This window comes from Ctenocephalides felis, unplaced genomic scaffold (genome assembly GCF_003426905.1).
Source record: "Ctenocephalides felis isolate EL2017-DRISC unplaced genomic scaffold, ASM342690v1 CF-g0.4_SCAFFOLD_01170, whole genome shotgun sequence".
Taxonomy (NCBI): Eukaryota; Metazoa; Arthropoda; class Insecta; order Siphonaptera; family Pulicidae; genus Ctenocephalides; species Ctenocephalides felis.
In genome coordinates, this window is record NW_020537324.1 from 61485936 (window position 1) to 61505781 (window position 19846).

Consider the following 19846-nt stretch of genomic DNA (forward strand, 5'->3'; position numbering starts at 1 on the left):
AATCTAACCGTTATTTTACCGTTATATATTTTTGAGAAAAATTGTTAATTAAATACATAAATAACTTGTGGGGCGCATGGCATCGTGCCTTAAGGCAAATTGTTCGAACTTCCCATACCGTAATTAAGCATTCGAAGAATAAAAATAATCAGTCAACAAAAATGTCTATGAATAAATATTATAAAAACTTCATGATTTGTTCTTTGTAGACAAAATCTGAAAACGTATTAGATTAGACGACGTTGTTTATATAATCATAACATAAAAAGCTTTTATACTAGTATTAATCCTTATTTTTTAAATATTACAGACGTGGGATTCGAACCCGATCAGTTTGACTTTCTTTTTATACCAAAAACTAATCAGCACGTCTCCTTATAAATACGAATCGAATGTTTTTTGAATTATTCAAATCGGTTGATCGGTATTCCCGAAATCGTCGACGAAAAATTGTATCCGCACACACACGCGTCCATTTTTTCTAAAGTATGCCAAATATTCCGAAACATTTGAAACGTATAAAGATATATAAATTTTCATTTTCCATCTTTTTGCGATTACTATAACTTACCCTACGGGAAGTTAAAATTTCATTAAATTTACGCCAATAAATAATAATTACAAACATGTTTTATATATTATATGAATTGTGTGCGTAGATTCACAGCATTTTAAATGATAATCCGGCATTTTTAATTTAACAATAACAATCAAGCTAATTTAGATTACTATTTTTAATATTTTGCTTGCGACAGTATTGCATGTTGTTTTTTCAAATTAAACATTACATTATAATAGTCAGATTTTAATTTAGTGCCGAGATATAAGAAGTTGCTGTTCAGAGCACAAACCTGAGTCTTACAATCCTTTTCATTGAGAGTCGAGAATAGGGGTCGTCATGGAGGTCTTTTTGTACAAGAAAAAGAATATAAATATTTATTATAAAAATTCTAGATATTATGCACAAGAAATGTATTGTAATTGTAAGGAATAATATTATGAATATGTCAACGAATACAAACACAAAAGAAACTTGAATGAAAAATTTTAAAAAACATTTTATTACATTAAAAATTATTTACTTACAAATTATTCATATATATTATATAGTTACATGTTTAAATTCCTCTTGCAAATTGTTATGTGGTATTTTTTTTGCAAATGTAATAAGAGCATAAAGAAAAAATACATACTTGATTATCTCGTTTATTATTATGAAAAAGAAATTAAATATAAATTTGCAAGAACAAAAAAAAACCATTAGTAATAATCATCATCTGATAGAAAATCATCAATTAATTCATTAAAAAGTGCACCTGCTGCAAAATAAGGAAAATTATCTTCAGGTTCAATTATGAAAAAATCATCGTCATCAAAATCATCTTCATCGTCATAATCCATATCTAACATATCTAAGTCATCATCAGAATCTGGAAAATAATCATCAAAAAAATCTGGCCTTAAATAAAGCACGCTTAAGTTTTCAAAGTTGATTTCTAAATTAGGGTGTGCAAAGCGATTCTTTATGCGTTCTGTTTCTTCTTTCTGAAATTAAATTGTAAAAATTGAAAATTAAACTGTTAATGCATGTGCATAATAAATAATCAAACATTATATAAATACTTACAAATTCCACAAAATCTGTTATTCCAGAACCACCAATTATTAATTTCAATTTTTGGTTATTATTTCTAGACTTAATCATATTTAATACATATGTTAGAATTTCTATCGTAATCATATCACAACCGCTTATGTCCATTGACTAGAATAATAATAATTATTGAAAACAATTATAAATTATATAAAATCAATTTATGAATTAAATTGACAATTACCTCCAATTTATTACATTTTTCAAATACTTTTATAGGCCCTGCATCAGACAAATTCAGACAAGCACGAACTTCTAAATGAATCAGATTACCTCTATTTGCCAAAGGCTCTAATGAATCACCTGTTACTATTTCCATATAACTGAGATATACCTTACTCAATTTTGGAAATTTGGCAAGATGGTGAAGCCCTACAACTGTGAAATTTCTGTCGTTTCGACTGCAGCTTGATAAATCTAATGAGGTCACATTTATGCACTTTTGAGAAAGTTCCTCTAATAGAGTATCAGAAACTAATGTATTCATACTGAATGATAACACTGTTATATTCGTCATTTTAACTATTGGATTTAAGGATTTATTGTGCATCAAAGGATAGTATTTATTCAAAGAAAATTTATCCAAATTAGGAAAGCAATCTGCTACATCAACCAAAAAGTTGGATGTTAAAGTCATACAGGATTCAAATGTTAAAGATTTTAAATATTTCATATTTCGGAAGGCAACTTTCAGTTCTTTTAGTTGTAAGCTATTGCAATTAATTAGAGATATCTCATGTATGCCGAAAGAAAGAGCCCTAAGACATCTACCAGTTATGGCTGACCCACCCTCAATATGAACACTTTCTAAGTTTGCATTTTCTTTGAACAAAGTTTGAAGAATATGATCTTGAACACCCGGAATATTTTTGAACAGTATAGTTTTTAGTTTCTTGCATCCTCTTGATAAAGCTAATATACCAGGAGCGTTAGAAGAAACTCCAGATAAGTGTAAAGTTTCCAGATGCGGGCATGACTTGGATATTACTTGATGAATACGAGAATTAAAAGCATGTTTGTCTGATGATATCTTTAATGATTTTAAATATGGTCCACATCTGACTAAAAGTCTTCTCATAGCATCTGTAGTTAACTTTGGTGAATTCAATTGACTGATAAGATCATCAGTACATAGGCGATGAATTCTCTGCCAAATCAAATTAATTGTATTATGCCATCTGATGCAAACTTGTTCTAGTTCAATTAATTCAAACAGTGTGAAATAAGAAAACAGCTGTGTAAAACAATCATCATTTAAAATATTTATATGAGCTGATGTCATTATTTCTGAAACTTGTTCTATTTTATCATCATTTGGCAAACTGTTTGAAGTAGTTGCTTCTGGATGAGATGTCTTTTTAATTGCTCCAGTATATTTTTCTCTTCTTAAAGGCAGTGATGATTCAATAGCATTTATTCCAATATCATAGTTCAATTCTCCATTTGCTCTCACAACAGGTTGATGCCATGTATCTGCTGGCCTTACCTTAAGCCTCCTATGTTTCAACATAAGCGGTTTCTCATACTTTATAGCACTAAAATATAAAAAACAATATAAAACATGATGAGTTTGCATAAATAATTAATCTGAGCTCACTTATAGGCACTGGTTGGATTATAAAATGTTACAAATCCAAATGTCACATTAATTCTTGTCCCAGCAGCCGAATCACAGGTTTTTATGAAAACATCATGTATAGGACCAAATTTTTCAAAAATAATTGTTAAATCCTTCCTGCTCACCTTTAAAAATTTTAACTATGAATTTTACAAATACCAATACATATATATATATATATATATATATATATATATTTCATACATACACTTCTGTCTATATTTGTTACAAACACTTTTCTAACAACTGCACCATCTTCAGTTTTTATAATTTTTTCATCACTCATTTTTATTTGATTTGATTCTGTAATATTGAATATTTATCCTGCACTACTTTGAATCATCATATATTTGTTTATACTATGAAAATGTCAATATCGGATACTCACCCAAGTCTAGCGATCCATTGTTTTTTATTACATTTAATTTTGAGTCGATGTCTGATATTACATCTTCGAGGACGTTAAAATTTACTTGAAATTCATTGTAAAGACTCCTAGGATTGTAAGACATTTTATTACATGTGTAGTACTTATATTGGCAGTTCAAAAGTTTATTAACATAATAAAATTATTTGAACAGGATCATTCATATTTTTTTTAATTTTCCTGTCGACAGTACAAATCAAACTAGCTCTATTGAATTCAGATTAAAACTAATTTAGTAGAAATAAACAGAGATAAATCAAGTAATAATTTTATGTTGGCAGTAATGAAACATATGCAAGTTGTTTGCAAAATTTTGAAAGATAAAGAGATTTTGATGATTGTTTTTTTTTTTGAGAATTAGTGATTTTTAAACGTATATATTATGTTTATTTATCTACGTATGTCTTATACGCTTAGCAGGGATTGAAAAACTAATGAAGAAGTTTTAACAGTTCATATTATGCAGTTTATGACATTGCTACTTATTTTGCAACAAGTTCATGTCAGTTGCATAACTCGATTTGACGTAAGACGTGAGACGGACTGTTTCTGTGAAATTTGGTATTCTCAAAGATGGCTGCAAAAAGAATAACATCTTCTGCTGTAAATTGGGCGGCTCTTGCCGAGCGTGTTCCACCTGCCCAAAAACCCAATTTAATGGCCTTCAAAGTAAAAAGTGACGGATATATGAGGAGGTAAAATTTCAGAATTTAAGCATAGGTTAATCACGTAATAACTGTGCTATTATTGAAGGGTTGCAGCGAATCCGGAAAATCCACCAGCTTTAGATTGGAACTTTTATAAGAAGTTTGTGAGTGTGCCTGGAATGGTAGCCGAATTTCAAAAACAATACGAGTCTCTGAAAGTCCCATATCCAGCCGATAATTACACTTCTAAAGTTGATGAACAAGAACGGCAGGTCAAGGCAGAAATAGAAACTTTCAAAAAGGAGTCTAATGATCGTATTACAAAGTAAGTAAATTAGCATTATTAATAAGTGAATTATTCAACTTATAAATTAATAAATTACTTAGATATCAAGCTGATATGGAAAGGCTTAAGGCTTTGTTGCCATATGAAAGCATGACATTGGAAGACTTCCATGATGCACATCCTGACTTGGCTTTGGATGCTGTTAACAAACCAACGTTCTGGCCCCACACTCCAGAGGAACAATTGGGATACCAATCCAAAGATCAAGTAGAAGCTCCTTCTCATTAAATAAAGTAAAAACTGCTTATTGTAGATTTATCAAATCATTGTATTTGTAAAAGAAATTAAAAATAAAACTATTCAAAATGTAAAACTTAAATACCTCTATATAATTATCTTCTATAAAATAAAGTATAATATTGATTAAATTAAAGATATAGCAAAATATAAAATATTAGGTGCAGAATTAATATTTTGATGCGGAATTTCCAATGCTGTATACTCCATTTGTTGAACTTCCATAAGTGCCATTTGTAGATCGGTTTGGAAAACTTCCTAAAGGAGGGGGAGGTACGCTTGTGTTTGTGTATGATACTCGAAAATTATTAGTATTTTGATCATATGAATTCCTGGTGGATCTTGTAGATACATCATTATTATAGCTTTTATTTCCTCTACTATTCCATTCTTCTTTAGAACCTCCCCCATTTGAATATCGAGAATTCCCACCACGCGTAAATGGCTGTGAATTTGTATTGGAATTACGATTATTATTTTGTGAGCGTCCAAAATCTCTTCTTGCAGGCATACCACCAGATTTTGAAAATCGACCTCTATCTGCAATAATTTTCTTTTATAGTTAAATTCGAAGAGTAAATAATTTTTGTTGCATTGCAATAATTTGAAAAAACTATATTTGGTTAATTACTAATTAAAACAAAAAAAAACTAAATTTGCTAGAAAAAGATATGCATTCAAGAATTAAATAATTCAAAAATTATAATTACTTCTTCCAAAACCACTTCCAGCTTTTGCTAGGTCAAATAATCGGGGGTTGACAACCTGATTTGCTTCTTGTAACACAGCAATTAAATCATTAGCTTTAGCTGCATTTTGTACTGTGAATAGTGTGTAGGCTGTTCCGGTTTTCTGTGAACGGCCTGTTCTGCCAATCCGATGCACATAATCCTCAGAATTAGATGGGTAATCATAGTTTATCACAAATTTAACATCTTCGACATCTATATAATAGTTATCAAGTTAATTTATAAAAATATGAATGATATAAGAAGATTGCATACACTGATAATGTGTAATGGACATCGAAATTATTAAGATAATATGATAAAAAAGAATTATTAATATTATAATATAAAAAGATTGTCTTTAATATATTTAAAAAAAACTGATAATATGAATTGTAAAAGTGTGTATATATAACACATTTAAAAATTGTACAAATTTGTACAATATCACACAAATATAATATAGAAAACACTTTTGTGTGTTCTAAACTATTTACCTGAATTTATTTTGCTACAATATTTCAACTATAGTTTGCTGTTCCCATTTTACTTCTTATAAACCAAAATTCACTCATTACACATGTTTCAATTTAATGCAAACATTTATTTTTGAGTCAGACGATATAGGTGAGTATTGTGTGGCGATAGCTTGAAAAAACGTGGCTGCTGTGTTATAACTATCACATTGGGACACAGATACCATCTTCATTTTGCTGGTAACATACAGGCAGTTGACCTCAATTTGCCTATGTCACTAACATATAACTCTGTGAAAGCGACCAGACTGATTACATAATTTGCATCATATATAGCATGAACACAAGTTAATACATAACTTGACTGTTAATACATAATATACATAACTGGACCTTGTGAAATTTCACAATGCTTATTCTGTACATAAATAATTACAATACTCATATTCAGAATATTGAACCTCATGCTCATTACAATATCAATAAATCCTAATCGAGAATCTGAAATGATCAGATAAAGATAGGCTTAACTAGATTGAAACCAAATAACGTATTGCTGAAGACTATTATGACTGATTGATGGGATTAATCAGGAACCAGTCTGGCGAAGAACAGCCATTGCCACGCCATTCGGTTTACACACGACACACTGTTTCACCTGAGCACCGCCTGACTTGCTATTACCATTCTGCTTACCTAAACCACGAGCAGCCACATCTGTGGCTACTAAGATTCCGTCTTTGCCATTTCGAAATGAGTTTAGAACATAATCTCTTTCTTGCTGACTTTTATCACCATGAATACTCATTGCCCGCCAACCCATTCTGCAAACTGCATGAGTTATTTCATCCACTTTTCGTTTTGTTTCCACAAAAATGATTGTTTTAGTTTCTGACTCGGAAGAAATTTCTGTAAGCAATCTTGTTAATTTGTTCTGTTTTTCATATTCATCACAAACATCAACAATTTGCAATATGTTATGATTTGCAGCCAAATTCAAAGACCCTATATTAATCTGAATATAATTATGTAAAAACTCTTCAGCTAGATTGCGAACTTCTTTTGGCCAAGTAGCAGACCACATAAGTACTTGTCTGTCTGGACGAATTTGTTCAATTATCTTTCTTATTTGAGGTTCAAAACCCATGTCTAACATCCTATCTGCTTCATCTAATACTAAGTAAGTACAACGTCGTAAATTAGTAGTGTTTCGTTCAAGAAAATCAATTAAACGACCTGGAGTTGCAATAACAATCTCAACACCTCGCTCAAGATCCCTTGCTTGTGGGCCTTTTGGTGCTCCACCAAATATACATGTGTTCCTAACATGTACAGATTGGCCAAAGTCATTTGCTACTTGCTGTATTTGTTGTGCCAATTCTCTAGTAGGTGCCAAAACTAGAACAATTGGTCCATCATTTCTTTGAAGTCGCGGCTGATGGTTAATATGAACTATGGCAGGTAATATATAAGCCAAAGTTTTACCAGAACCTGTTTGTGCTATACCAACCATATCTCTGCCACTGAGTGCAATTGGCCAACCCTGAGCTTGAATAGCTGTTGGTTGTTCAAATCCTTGCTTCTTTATTTCATACATAGCATAATCAGGAAAGTTACCTTCTTCAAAATATATATTGGGGCTGGGAACATTGTTACCTTTAACAGTTATTTCCATTTTATTACGAAATACTTCTGTTACTTCTGCAGGTCTACTAACAACACTTGGATGTGGTTGATAGAAATCCTTCCGGAACGGTTGTAGTTCATAGCTGTCCCATCTAACTTTGCGCAATCTATCACCAGGCTGCTTGTCTTTGAAGGATTCTCTATTTTGAGCTCCATTGCGAACCATACTACCTCTAGAGCTTCCTCTATTACTACTACGGCCACTACTGCCACGATCGGTAGAAGATCTGGCACCGCTGAAACGAGTTGCAGTGGATCTCACAGAAGTTGAACGCCCTCCTGAACCACCACGAAAATGGCCTCCACTTCCACCTCCTCGTCCATTTCGCTCACGATTATACCTGTGTGAATCATACAAAATTAAAAGCAAACTATATCGAAAGGTAATACCAACAACTTGTATATTTACATTTCAAAAGTATTTGCTCAAAAACCACGACAAAACACAAACTTATAAATTTGACGTATACAAAGCGTCACTCAGTATATTTACTTAGTCACATATAGATGTATTTTTATCTATGGATGGTTAAAAAAATAATAAGCGATAATTCGGTAAACCGTATTACTCAACCGTTTTTTTCTCGTTAACAAATAAAAAGTTTTTTATATAATGAAAACGAAACAATGAAACTTCCTAGACAATCGAGTGTTACACAATAAGATTTTGATTACTATAAACCACCCAGCCCAAAACCACCTTATTTATCTATGCTCTTCTTTTATCTATGTATCTATGGTTATCTTTTAAAACTTTTATCAGAGTTAGTGTCTCACCTAGATCAGAATTAGATGTTTATGGTGTTCTAGTTTTAGTTGATGCCACTAGGTTTTTACTTTTCGTTGTTGGTGCACTTGCCTTTATATTTACGCTTTTGGTTTTATGTTTTAATGTTGGCAACACTGCCTGAAGGATTCATGTACCTGTCAATATCACTACGAGGAGGATCGTGTGCCAGACGCATGCAATTTCAATTTTTAAGGTTATGATACTGTATACATTAGATCATTAGATGTAGTAAATGTTTTTCTCGAAAACCAAAAAGTCTTCTATTGTTTTGTTACAAAAACTATTGCAAAAACATTGCACAATATTTTCAAAAACGCCTGGAACAAAATTTTCTAATATGAGTATTTTTGCTCAAAGATTAAATCCATTGACTGGTAAATGTGAGTGGGAACAAGAACCAGAGAATTATGACTATCATCAAGAAGTTGCTAGATCAGCTTTTGCTGATATGCTTCATGACACTGAGAGAAACCAGAAATATGAATTGGCTCTAAAACGTGCAATAGATAAAATGCATTCATCAGGAAAAAAGGCCAATGTCTTAGATATAGGTACAGGCACAGGCCTGTTGTCAATGATGGCTGTTCGATGTGGTGCAGATTCAGTGACTGCTTGTGAGTCTTTCAAACCAATGGCAAATTGTGCCGCCAATATTATTAAAAACAATGGTTTTTCCCAAAATATTAAGATAATTCCTAAACGATCAACAGAAATAATAGTGGGTGATAGTTACGATATGAAACAGAGGGCTAATATTCTTGTCACAGAAGTTTTTGATACTGAGTTAATAGGTATTTTACATTGATTAGCTAAATTTGATAAATTTTTAATTGCTTTGGTTCTGTATAGGTGAAGGAGCTATTGGAACTTTTATTCATGCACATAAGTACTTATTAGAAAAGGATTCTATCGTAATACCATGTTCAGGAACAATTTATGCTCAAGTTGTGCAATGCCCTATAGCTCATTCATGGCATAAATTGAAGGATTTAGCAGATGCCGATGGGGAAATTATTATTAAAACTCCACATAATGTTCAAAATTGTGCCGGGTCAGCAGCTGTTCATGACATACAGTTATCGCAAATTCCATTTAGCCAAGTAATACTAAAGGGAATGAACATGTTTATTGTAAAATATTTTTCTTGAATAATCTTTTTCTATAGGTGACTTTATTATCTGATCCGGTGCCTGTAGTAACATTTGATTGGTCAGGAAAAACTGAACTGAAAATGAATAATTCTCTAGCAATTAAAACCCAAAGTAAAGCAAATGGTATTGCACAACTTGTTTTCATGTGGTGGACATTATCAATGGATGAAGGAAGTAAGAAATTACAATAATGAAATGATAGCTATGAATAATTTTATAAGAATATACTAATTGAAATTCATCACATCATTTCTAGAAGAAATACTTCTTAGCTGCGCACCCTTTTGGGCTCATCCTGATGTTAAAAATGGCAAATATCCTCAAGAAACTATTCCATGGAGAGATCATTGGATGCAAGCTCTCTATTATATTCCTAATGAAGTAGCACTTAATCATAATGAATATTTTAATTTATTATTTTCTCATGATGAATATTCAATGTGGTTCAATGTATTACCATTATCAAAACCACCAACCAGTTTGGATTTTAAAGCACCGATATGCGAGTGTATGATGCATTGTGCTTATTCAAGAACTCGAATTGGTCAAATTAATGATGGACGAAGAAATAAATTGTACTCAAAAGTTTTAAGAGAACATGTAAATCAAGACACAGTATGCCTAGTACTAAGCGATGGTTCACTATTAGGATTAGGTGCAGCAAAAATGGGTGCCAAACATGTCTATGTATTGGAGAGTAATTATTTATCATCCAAAGCAATTCAAAACTATATATCGCACAATGAATTTAATAATGTAACAATATTAGATCATGCAGATAAAATTCAAAATTGCATACACAACATAAATTTAATATTTGCTGAACCTCATTTTATATCCTCATTGCTTCCTTGGGATAATGCTTATTTTGCATATATTAAAGAAAATATAAAAAGTGAGAACATTAGGGTCATTCCAGAAAAGGGTGTTGTCTGGATGGTTCCTGTAGAGTTCAGAGATTTGCATAAGATCAGAGCACCACTATTTAAATGTGAAGGTTTTGATATGGAACCTTTTGATAAACTTATCGAGGTATGGATTTAGAAGAAGCTATTAAAATAGCATTTTTTTAATCTAGTATTTTCATAATTTTAGAGTTCAAGTAATCTTACTGATTGCATTGTAGAACCTCAACCATTATGGGAGTATCCAAGCAAGTGCTTAGGTAAACCTGAGAAGATATTAGAATTATGTCTTACAGAAAAGGAAATTAAAGCACTTTGTTATAATGGCAAAAAAATTTTTGGAATGTATGTATATATACATATATCTATATATAATATTATATAACAATTAATTTGATCACTAATTGCTTTTATCTATTAAACAGAAATGGTGTATGTAACGGTATTGCTTTGTGGGTTGACTGGCACTTGGATGGAACAACGAAGAATATATGGAGCACAGGCCCTCAAAATGCAATCGAAGTAGGAGATAGAATTAAATGGGATATGTTTACAAGACAAGGTGTTCATTTAATACCAAGTCCAAAACAGGTTCACCAGTGTGATTTTCTACAATACAGTGTTTCATGCAATATAAAGAAAGGAGAATTACACTTTGGTTTTGATGTAATAAGTTAAGAATGTAATATAATATAAAATCAAATGCATTATTGCATCCAAAAAGTATTTTATTTATATTCTTAAATCTCCATATGCAATGAAAATTATTACAAAAGGTTTGTATGAATTTACATATTTAATAATTATCTAATTTAGTAAATCAAGGAAGTAAGTCAGAATGTGTAAGTTATTTTAAATTATTGTAATCGAAATATTGTGATCTGTGTCAAATACCTTTTTCAGATTCATGAATATTTCCAATGTATGCATTATTTTGGGATAATATTAATTTTATGAGCGCCATAGTTATATTTGCATTTTTTTTGCCCGTTGTTTTTAAAAATCAGTATGGTTATGGCTTTTTGGTCATTATGGTCATTTTATGTATGTTATGTTTATTGTCAAAGTGAGGAGATGAGGCAACAAGTTTTCTTTTAATAATTCTGGCCTATGATTGCATTGTTCTGTTTTTTTTTGCTGTTTTCCTTGATAAAAGCAAACTATTATTAATTACTTTATTATTAATTAGTTTTTTATACTAATTTCTTCCTTGCATTTTATGGTTTAATAAAATATAATATATTATTAATTATTATTAATAATATATTATATTTTTATTAATATAAAATATTATTTATATTCATAGATAAAAGAAGAGTATTTATATATATAGTTTATATTTATATTATAGTTTATATTTATAAATCTGAGTTCAATCTCTATTTTCAATATTTTATATCGTCATATTTTTAATTCCTGTAATAATCTTTTATATTTTTATCTAGCATTAAGTGCAATATAGCATTGTGTTTTTTTGTTTTTCTCCTTTTTTTTAATTAAGTTTACAATTTTTAATTTATATTATTTGGAAGATTATAATTATATATAAAATTATGAATTTTGTTGTTGAATCATATTTGTAACCTCTATTTTTCAATCGAGTTGGCGCAGTTTTTTAAATTTTGTTTGGATCCGTGCTGCCAACTTCTTTCCTAATGATGTCGCGGTCGCGCCAAAATGAATCATAATTGGTATGATTTTGTTGGTAATCCGGTTTTGCATATCCTGTGTCTTTTGGTGACGAAAAGTGCTTGTAGCTGGCCGTACGCCGTAATTTAGTAGGTTTTTTTTTGGTACTATGATGATTACATGTGGTAGAATATATTAATTGTCGGTAAACGAAAAGTGCTAACAACACTTCAGAAATGAGTTAGTTACAAAGGCGATGGATCCAGGGCAATCGGTGAGTACAAAATCAATAGCATGTCGAATCCTTATGTAATATTTATAGGCTAATATATTCATGTCCATGCCGGATTTTATTTTCATTACGCCTCATGGCATGGAACTTTCTTCGTTTCTGCTATTTGGTTTGATTCAGTTCAAATTATGTAAGCAACTGTATATTCTCAAGTGGTTTTCAAATATTTCTAATCTTATTTTTGATACAATTCAATAATTACTATAACATTTATTTTTGCGAAGTAATTATTTTGTTTAAGTTATAACTGCTGTTGTGTCGAAACTTTTAATATCTTAAAAACAGCATGTCGATTAAGTGCATAAATTTATTTCATGCATTTTGAGGTTAAGGATTATTTGTGTGAAAAAAAATCACGTTTATTATATTTTTTTCAATTAATAATGAAGTATTAACTATTACTGGAATAACCTTCAACAATTTTTCTAATTATAGGAGTATTATGAGTTTCTTGATCTGACTGATATAGATGAAAGTGAACGTTGCCAGTTAAACAACACTCTTTTTCCGTCAGAGCAAAGTTCTCATGATTTATCCGACTCTGGAGTTTGGAATGAAGGTACATTTGGTGAGTTTGCCATTGTTAATGTTTTTTTGTTCAATATTCCAGTTCAGTAATTCAATTAATATGCGTCTTATAAAATGAGGTTATAACTGTTATCTTATCATTGATTTATGCTTTACATTACAATTCAAAGAAACATATATACCCCGCATGTCTATACCCCACACTTCTAAGCCGACCTGCAAAGTTTTTTTTATTTTGTATGGTGTGCTCGTAGTGGGAACATAATCTCACTATTGTGTATGATTGTTGGAGAAACTATTCTTTCAATCAAAGAAATTGGTGAGACAATTACAACCCAATATAACAATAGCTCATATATTAAATGTAATTTTTTTAAGTTTTTAAACTAGTCTTGTTAATCAGATACTTCTTGCGTTTAATTTATGTTTAAACATAATATAGCCTAAGTATTTGCTTAGTTCTTTGTATTTAAGTCAACATCTCGATAACATATAAATTTTATATTCATAAAAATAATATTTTTATGAAACATGTGTATTTACATTGTTGCATATGCTTATTTTCAGAATCTGACTGGCTATCCACATTAAATAGTGGATCCTCTGTACCTCCATCTGAGTCAGACTTTTCAATGAACGGGGATCATCAAGCAGTTTCACCTCAGTTTGGAGTTGGATCACAATGTCCTCCACCAAACACAATATATTCTGCTGCTCCTCCATACAACATGCAACCACCAGGATCCTCTCCGTCACATATGTACCATCTAATGCAGCCAGCTCCTATGAGTAATGTGTATGTTGGTAATGTAACTGCCAATGTGAATGTTCATGGTTATTTGGGACATTATGTGCCCTTCATACCTCAAGGGCAAGTTGAGCAAATGCCTGAGGTCTCATCTCAAAGACCCATACATAATCGTGAGCATAACCCTAGAGGAAGACGCAGTCGAGGTGGACACAACAAGCGTGATTACCAGCAGCAAAGGTCACAACAAATTCAGCAACAGCATGTGCAACAAGACATGGTGGATGTACAGCAGCAGCAGCAACCAAATCACTATCAGTATATGCCCATACCTTATCAATCTGCATATTATCCAACTGGCCCTCAAAGCCATTTAGCACAACATGCTACTGGATCACCAATCTATGTTGGTCAACATGTGCCTATGTATGCCCCAATGCCTCATTTATATCAATTTCATCCCGGAATGGTTTATTCGCCTGTGAGTGTACCACCTGAGTATCAGTTAATGGATCCCACTGGCAAAATTGAAAGTTGTGAATTAGAAATGTATCCCCAAGCTTCTGAAATACATCAGCATATGATGGGCATGAATATTCAAGGTGAGGAAATGTATAATTGTTTACCAACCGAAGTTACTAATCAAGTTTCTGATTTTCAAATAAATCAGAATGACGGTGCTGTACTAGATGATAGCAATCAGATTACACCTCTGGGAATTGATGGCTCAAATACTGTTGCGGAAAATTCAAATAGAATTCGAGAAGAAATTTCTCAGGTTGACGTTTTAGTAAATAGTACTGAGAATAAAGCATCTATTTCTGTTGAATATCCACCTTCTATTGTTGAGACTTCATCCATAATTGTGGAAAATAGTAAAGAGGTTAGCCTAAAGCAATCTGTTCCAATTACAAATGCAGCCACTATTACTCCTATTGTAGAACCAATAGAATATGCATCTGTTGCGGATGCTGCTGAAGGTGGCGTTGTGAGTGCTGATGAAAATAGTATGCCAAATCATGCAGGTGTTGCTGACACTAATATGATGGCTGCTACAGTTGCTAGTGTTGCAGGTGCTGGAGATGCTACTGTTATGGATGCTTCAGATGCTATTGTTGCAGGTGCTGCAGATGTTTCAGCAATTAATACACCTATCAAGGACTGTGTCTCAAATAGATCTACTCTATCATCACAACATGCTTCACATCCAAAATCAAAGGGACTTTTTGTAAATAATAAAGACATAGTAAAAACAGGAGTTGGTCGAAAATCAACAAAACCTTCACAAAACAAAAGCTCACAACAAGCACTTACAAAAGAGAATACCATGACTGTTCCTGCTCTACAACCTCAGGAAGTTCAGAAACTCCAATCAAGCAAGATAAATGACAATAGACCAAAATCTCAAACTCCTCCTAATTCAGTGTGGGTTAATAATAAATTGTATACACCACCAACAAATGAGATTACTGAAAGTATAATACCTGGGGTACAATTAGAAATTAACTCTGAATTAAAGAATAAACCAATAAATGTGAAATCAAATACAACTAAACCGATCAATAAAGAGAATAAAGGCAGTGAAGTTAATAAAAGCTTAGAACCAGCATTTGAACAATTGCAAGCTGAAACAAGTGTTGCTGCTTCACAGAGTAAATCTTGGGCTAGTTTATTTAACAAATCTGATATTTTATCAGATTCCATTTCAGCTTCCATCTCTATAAATCCAGGAGATTTATCTTCAAAAAATTCAGTTATCAAACCAATGGCTGTAGTGCAACCATTAGAAAATAGCATGACTGCAGGAGCTCAAAATCAAATTATCCAAAAAAGCAATAAATCACAAGTTACTATACATACTACTAGTGACAATACTTCAACATTTTTAAATGATCCTAATTCATACAGAGCTGGAGGTAAGTTTTGTATAAATTTGTTTTATTTAGTTGATATTTGTGCATGTATCAAAAGCTATTTTTTTTTTTCAGAATTTCTTTCAAAGTACAATCTGGATAATAGAACTGTTAGCTTACAACCTAGAGGATTAACAAATCGGTCCAACTACTGTTATATAAATTCTACTTTGCAAGCTCTTTTGGCTTGTCCTCCATTATATAATTTGCTAAAGGCATTACCCCATCAAATCTCCAAGAAAAGTAAAAGCTCAACCCCTGTGCTAGATGCTATGTAAGTAATTTTTTATAGATATTAGCAATTTGAAGATTAATGTGATTTTATATTAAATTTATAATCTTCAAATCTTGTTACCCCACTTAACTAAGCCGGCCTCGGAAAATATTAGTTTTTCTGAAGGTGTGCAGATGGTGGGAACATTAATTCTTTGAATGTGTATGGAAATCCACTTTTTTATAGTGGTTGACCAAAGGAATCTTTGATACATTATCCTCAGTATTTATGCCAAATACTTGCATTGCTGTTGGAATAACTTTATTTTTGCATGAATATTATAATAGAATCTTGCTATTTGTATTTTGAGAGTCAAATATGGCTCAAATTACATCTGAAAGTATAAATATTTCCATTATGATAGTTTTTTAGTATAATAATTTATGTATATTTTTTTAACATTATATTAATTTAATTTTGCATAATATTAGATGTATTAATTTAAAATGTTCAATTTCAGGACTCAATTAGCTTATGAGTTTATGCCTTTGCCTCCTGGTGCTCGAGTTGGTCGTCGTGAAAAAGGTCACCAGCGTAAAGATGAATTACCAGATGTGTCCACAGGTCCACCATTTGAACCATTGGTTATTCACAGAATGCTTAGTGGTTTCCATCCAAATACTTTCCAGGTTGAAGGAAGACAAGAGGATGCAGAAGAGTTTTTAAGTTGCCTTCTTAATGGATTAAATGATGAAATGGTGGAGGTAATTTAACTTTAGATCTTTATTAATATAGAATAATTAATTAGACTTGGTGAAGATTTATTAAATCAATGATACTCAAAAGAATATGAATGTGGCTATGGCATTATATGACATGCATCATAAATTACTTGAATTTGTAATTTTTAACAAAGTTACACAAATGCACTGAGTCAAAACTATCTTAAAGTAAAACACGTATGCTACAAAGAAAATGCCAGCAGGAAAATATTACATAATTATGATTTTATAGCAAAATTGATTTAGTATTTTTAACTTAAATTTGCTGCACGAAAAATAAACCATATGTATATGTATAATAATAAATTTTTTATACCCCACTTAACTAAGCCGGCCTCAGAAAATATTGTTTTTTCTGAAGGTGTGCAGATGGTGGGAACATTAATTCTTTGAATGTGTATGGAAATCCACTTCATTATAGTGGTTGACCAAAGGAATCTTTGATACATTATTCCAGTAGTTTCCAACTTTTCTATGCCCCCCCCCCTCATTTTTTTGAACAATATAATTTCATAAATACTCTTCTGATATTATAATTTATTTATTGAACTACAGATTGACATAAAATATTATCTAAAAACATGTATAAAGCAATTTAATTTTTTTTATATCAAATTGACTTTGGAACCTTGGCATTCCTCAATGTTTTCACTTAATATTTATAGTGATTCAAATACTTCAATATTACTTACAGCTCATAAAACTAGTAGAACCTGAAGAAAAAGCTCAACTGTCCAATGGTGATATGGTGAATGGGCATAGACAGTGTGATGATGATGATAATGATGATGATGATGAATGGAAGGTAAGCTTTAGGAAGGAATCTATTTAGACATTCTCACATGAAGTCAGCAGCTTTGCCTTTTGTCATGGCAATAGAGGCGTTACACATGTGAGAGATTAAATTTGAGACATGTCTTTAAGGTTTTTTGGTCGTTTTGATCCTGAATTCCTGAATAGGCTAATCTCAAAGGTTTCCGAGAGTAGTTACCACAATCATTTGTGATGACATAGTAGTGAAACATACAAAACTAAAATTAAAATTATAAATACATTATATATATATATATATATATAATTTAAAGAATATATTTTTTTATAATTATAAAAACACCATTTTAAATAGGTAATGGGTCCAAAAAATAAAGGTTCTATAACTAGGCGATCATATTTTGGCCGTTCACCAATTAGTGATATATTTCGAGGTCAATTAAGATCACGAGTTCAAAGGGCTGGCGATTTGACGACTGATAGTGTGCAGCCTTTTTTCACACTTCAATTAGATATAGAGGCAAGTATAAATAAAACGAAAATCTATAAATTGAACCCAAACAAGATACCTGTTTGACAGTTTATTTTCACTCATGGTCATAGTTTTGGGAATAGTAAAAATAATCTCATTTGTGTATGGTGCATAGATTCTTTTCTATTCATCAAAGGGTTTTGTGAGATACAGAAGTGGTAACATTCATAGTATAAAAAATATTTTTGTATAATTTGGTTTCAATAGATTTTTTTTCTATATTATAGAAAGCGGCATCTGTCTCACAAGCATTGGAATTATTAGTTGGACGTGATCAATTGGAAGGTGTTACTTGTTCTAAAACAAACCAAGAGGTTGAGGCTTGGCAACAAGTCTCTTTAGAAGAACTGCCAGTTGTACTAATTTTACATCTAAAGTGGTTTGATTACAAGTTAGATGGTTGTACAAAAATAGTAAAAAATGTTGATTTTCCAATTGACCTTAAAATAGATCCCAAGCTAATGTCAACTAAAACGAAGTATGCGGTAAAACAGCGTCAATACAAATTATTTGCAGTTGTTTACCATGATGGAAAAGAAGCTTCAAAGGGGCATTACATTACCGATGTGTTCCATGTTGGCTTTAATGGCTGGATACGATACGATGACAGTGTTGTTAAGGCAGTCACTGAGAATATGGTGTTGCATCCCAGACAACCACGGGTTCCTTATTTACTTTATTATAGAAGGTGCGATACTATTGGACCCTCTAACAATGTTAACCAACGTACTCATTGATATGTCTGACATATCGGAGCTGAAAATGCTCTCATATTGTGCCTATATTTGTTTTTCAATTTTTTCTATACAATCAAGTTGCTTTTTGTAGTTGTTCCTACAGTTTTGTAATAGTAAACAAATCATTTTTTTGATTTCACTTTTTACGATTTCTTTAAGTTAAAACTTGCAACTTTCCCTGAGTGATTTTATATTTTAGATAGTCATTTTCTATAAGTTTTTGAAGTAAATTCGTTTATCTTAAATAGAATATATATATATTTATAATGTAAACATAGAATTTATATATTGTTATAATTATTAAATTAGAGTAACTACTTAAAATTTATACAATATTAGAGATTTTAAATTTGTTAGTAATTTTTGTATGTGTGGAAGTTTATATATATATATATATATATATATATATATATGTATATAAAACATGTACGTGTATATATATATGTGTGTATATATAAATAATTGTCTGTTACATGTGTATTATAAGATGAAAGTTTATATTATTTGCTTCTTCTGAGAAGACTGGAACATTTTACATTGTTATAACTTGTGAATTTAACAATAAAGATCTAAATGTAATTGCATTCATTTATTTATATTTTAATGTAATGATTTATAGCTTAGTGATCATGTAAATGTAGAATCTACTAATTTCTGCTTAGCCTAATCAGTTAATTTGTATTTTTGTATATTGTACATTATTTTAATATTAAAATTAGGAATAAATTATAAAAGTTGTAAACTTATTTATGAAATTATAAATTTTAATATATCGTTAACAAGTACAATAATCTTTCAATTGGCTTTAAACATACATGGTGCAACTAATTTAATTAAATGTGCAAGAAATTATATTTCCTGATGCATTTGAAAACTTTGGTGATATTAATGTCTTTCACCTAAAATTATATACCTAAGGAGGTAAATTTGATATTTTTTTGCATATGCAGGTATTTAGATTAATTTTCAATTTCAAAAGATATCAGTTGAAGAAGAAGCTTGCAGATCATTTTTAGTGAAGATTGGCTGAACAAT

The 19846-nt window shown here is 31.0% G+C and overlaps 5 protein-coding genes and 1 non-coding gene across 7 annotated transcripts; 4 read left to right on the forward strand and 2 right to left on the reverse strand.

The window, feature by feature from the left end:
- Positions 1 to 1197: 1197 nt before the first annotated feature.
- Positions 1198 to 3866, reverse strand: LOC113366431. Its single transcript, XM_026608030.1, has 6 exons — positions 3661 to 3866; positions 3481 to 3575; positions 3252 to 3397; positions 1839 to 3189; positions 1628 to 1765; positions 1198 to 1545 (listed from the first exon to the last, which is right to left on the reverse strand). The coding sequence occupies exons 1-6, from the start codon at positions 3782 to 3784 to the stop codon at positions 1261 to 1263; spliced, it is 2139 nt and encodes a 712-aa protein (XP_026463815.1). The 5' UTR covers positions 3785 to 3866; the 3' UTR covers positions 1198 to 1260.
- A 352-nt stretch (positions 3867 to 4218) lies between these two features.
- LOC113368453 (ATP synthase subunit d, mitochondrial) lies at positions 4219 to 5011 on the forward strand. Its single transcript, XM_026610000.1, has 3 exons — positions 4219 to 4394; positions 4453 to 4671; positions 4734 to 5011. Exons 1-3 carry the CDS (start codon positions 4273 to 4275, stop codon positions 4918 to 4920), a joined length of 528 nt encoding a protein of 175 aa, XP_026465785.1. The 5' UTR covers positions 4219 to 4272; the 3' UTR covers positions 4921 to 5011.
- An 85-nt stretch (positions 5012 to 5096) lies between these two features.
- LOC113368454 (DEAD-box ATP-dependent RNA helicase 20-like) lies at positions 5097 to 8345 on the reverse strand. The gene is made up of 4 exons (XM_026610001.1): positions 8229 to 8345; positions 6830 to 8160; positions 5640 to 5873; positions 5097 to 5469 (listed from the first exon to the last, which is right to left on the reverse strand). Coding segments are annotated over exons 1-4 (1938 nt in total). The 5' UTR covers positions 8231 to 8345; the 3' UTR covers positions 5097 to 5098.
- A 415-nt stretch (positions 8346 to 8760) lies between these two features.
- On the forward strand, positions 8761 to 11343 carry LOC113367485 (protein arginine N-methyltransferase 7). Its single transcript, XM_026609090.1, has 6 exons — positions 8761 to 9400; positions 9459 to 9709; positions 9775 to 9934; positions 10017 to 10792; positions 10856 to 11010; positions 11091 to 11343. The coding sequence occupies exons 1-6, from the start codon at positions 8842 to 8844 to the stop codon at positions 11341 to 11343; spliced, it is 2154 nt and encodes a 717-aa protein (XP_026464875.1). The 5' UTR covers positions 8761 to 8841.
- A 1052-nt stretch (positions 11344 to 12395) lies between these two features.
- Positions 12396 to 18989, forward strand: LOC113366269. Of its 2 annotated transcripts, none has more exons than XM_026607849.1 (8): positions 12396 to 12568; positions 13022 to 13154; positions 13682 to 15778; positions 15851 to 16049; positions 16510 to 16753; positions 17466 to 17576; positions 17898 to 18062; positions 18302 to 18989. In XM_026607849.1, exons 1-8 carry the CDS (start codon positions 12551 to 12553, stop codon positions 18809 to 18811), a joined length of 3477 nt encoding a protein of 1158 aa, XP_026463634.1. In that variant the 5' UTR covers positions 12396 to 12550; the 3' UTR covers positions 18812 to 18989. The 2 variants fall into 2 exon arrangements, with proteins under 2 accessions (XP_026463634.1, XP_026463635.1); XM_026607850.1 differs by having other exon boundaries at positions 13022 to 13145.
- LOC113368499 lies at positions 16130 to 16265 on the forward strand. Its single transcript, XR_003366413.1, has one exon. It is a non-coding gene; the product is annotated as a small nucleolar RNA SNORA70 (small nucleolar RNA).
- Positions 18990 to 19846: the final 857 nt, after the last annotated feature.

What these genes read in the sequence shown, in the direction of transcription:
- LOC113366431 (XM_026608030.1), bottom strand. Translation starts at nt 3,784, where the DNA reads ATGTCTTACAATCCTAGGAGTCTTTACAATGAATTTCAAGTAAATTTT. An exon ending in CAATGGATCGCTAGACTTGG is followed by an intron (nt 3,576 to 3,660) that starts GTGAGTATCCGA and finishes TCAATATTACAG; the next exon opens with AATCAAATCAAATAAAAATG. An exon ending in TAACAGATTTTGTGGAATTT is followed by an intron (nt 1,546 to 1,627) that starts GTAAGTATTTAT and finishes ATTTAATTTCAG; the next exon opens with AAAGAAGAAACAGAACGCAT.
- LOC113368453 (XM_026610000.1), top strand. Translation starts at nt 4,273, where the DNA reads ATGGCTGCAAAAAGAATAACATCTTCTGCTGTAAATTGGGCGGCTCTT. An exon ending in AGTGACGGATATATGAGGAG is followed by an intron (nt 4,395 to 4,452) that starts GTAAAATTTCAG and finishes CTATTATTGAAG; the next exon opens with GGTTGCAGCGAATCCGGAAA. An exon ending in TCTAATGATCGTATTACAAA is followed by an intron (nt 4,672 to 4,733) that starts GTAAGTAAATTA and finishes TAAATTACTTAG; the next exon opens with ATATCAAGCTGATATGGAAA.
- LOC113368454 (XM_026610001.1), bottom strand. An exon ending in TGTGGCTGCTCGTGGTTTAG is followed by an intron (nt 5,874 to 6,829) that starts GTAAGCAGAATG and finishes ACTATTATATAG; the next exon opens with ATGTCGAAGATGTTAAATTT. An exon ending in TGGAAGTGGTTTTGGAAGAA is followed by an intron (nt 5,470 to 5,639) that starts GTAATTATAATT and finishes AAATTATTGCAG; the next exon opens with ATAGAGGTCGATTTTCAAAA.
- LOC113367485 (XM_026609090.1), top strand. Translation starts at nt 8,842, where the DNA reads ATGTTTTTCTCGAAAACCAAAAAGTCTTCTATTGTTTTGTTACAAAAA. An exon ending in CTTTTGATAAACTTATCGAG is followed by an intron (nt 10,793 to 10,855) that starts GTATGGATTTAG and finishes TCATAATTTTAG; the next exon opens with AGTTCAAGTAATCTTACTGA. An exon ending in GGCAAAAAAATTTTTGGAAT is followed by an intron (nt 11,011 to 11,090) that starts GTATGTATATAT and finishes TCTATTAAACAG; the next exon opens with AAATGGTGTATGTAACGGTA.
- LOC113366269 (XM_026607849.1), top strand. An exon ending in ATGATGATGATGAATGGAAG is followed by an intron (nt 17,577 to 17,897) that starts GTAAGCTTTAGG and finishes CATTTTAAATAG; the next exon opens with GTAATGGGTCCAAAAAATAA. An exon ending in CACTTCAATTAGATATAGAG is followed by an intron (nt 18,063 to 18,301) that starts GCAAGTATAAAT and finishes TCTATATTATAG; the next exon opens with AAAGCGGCATCTGTCTCACA.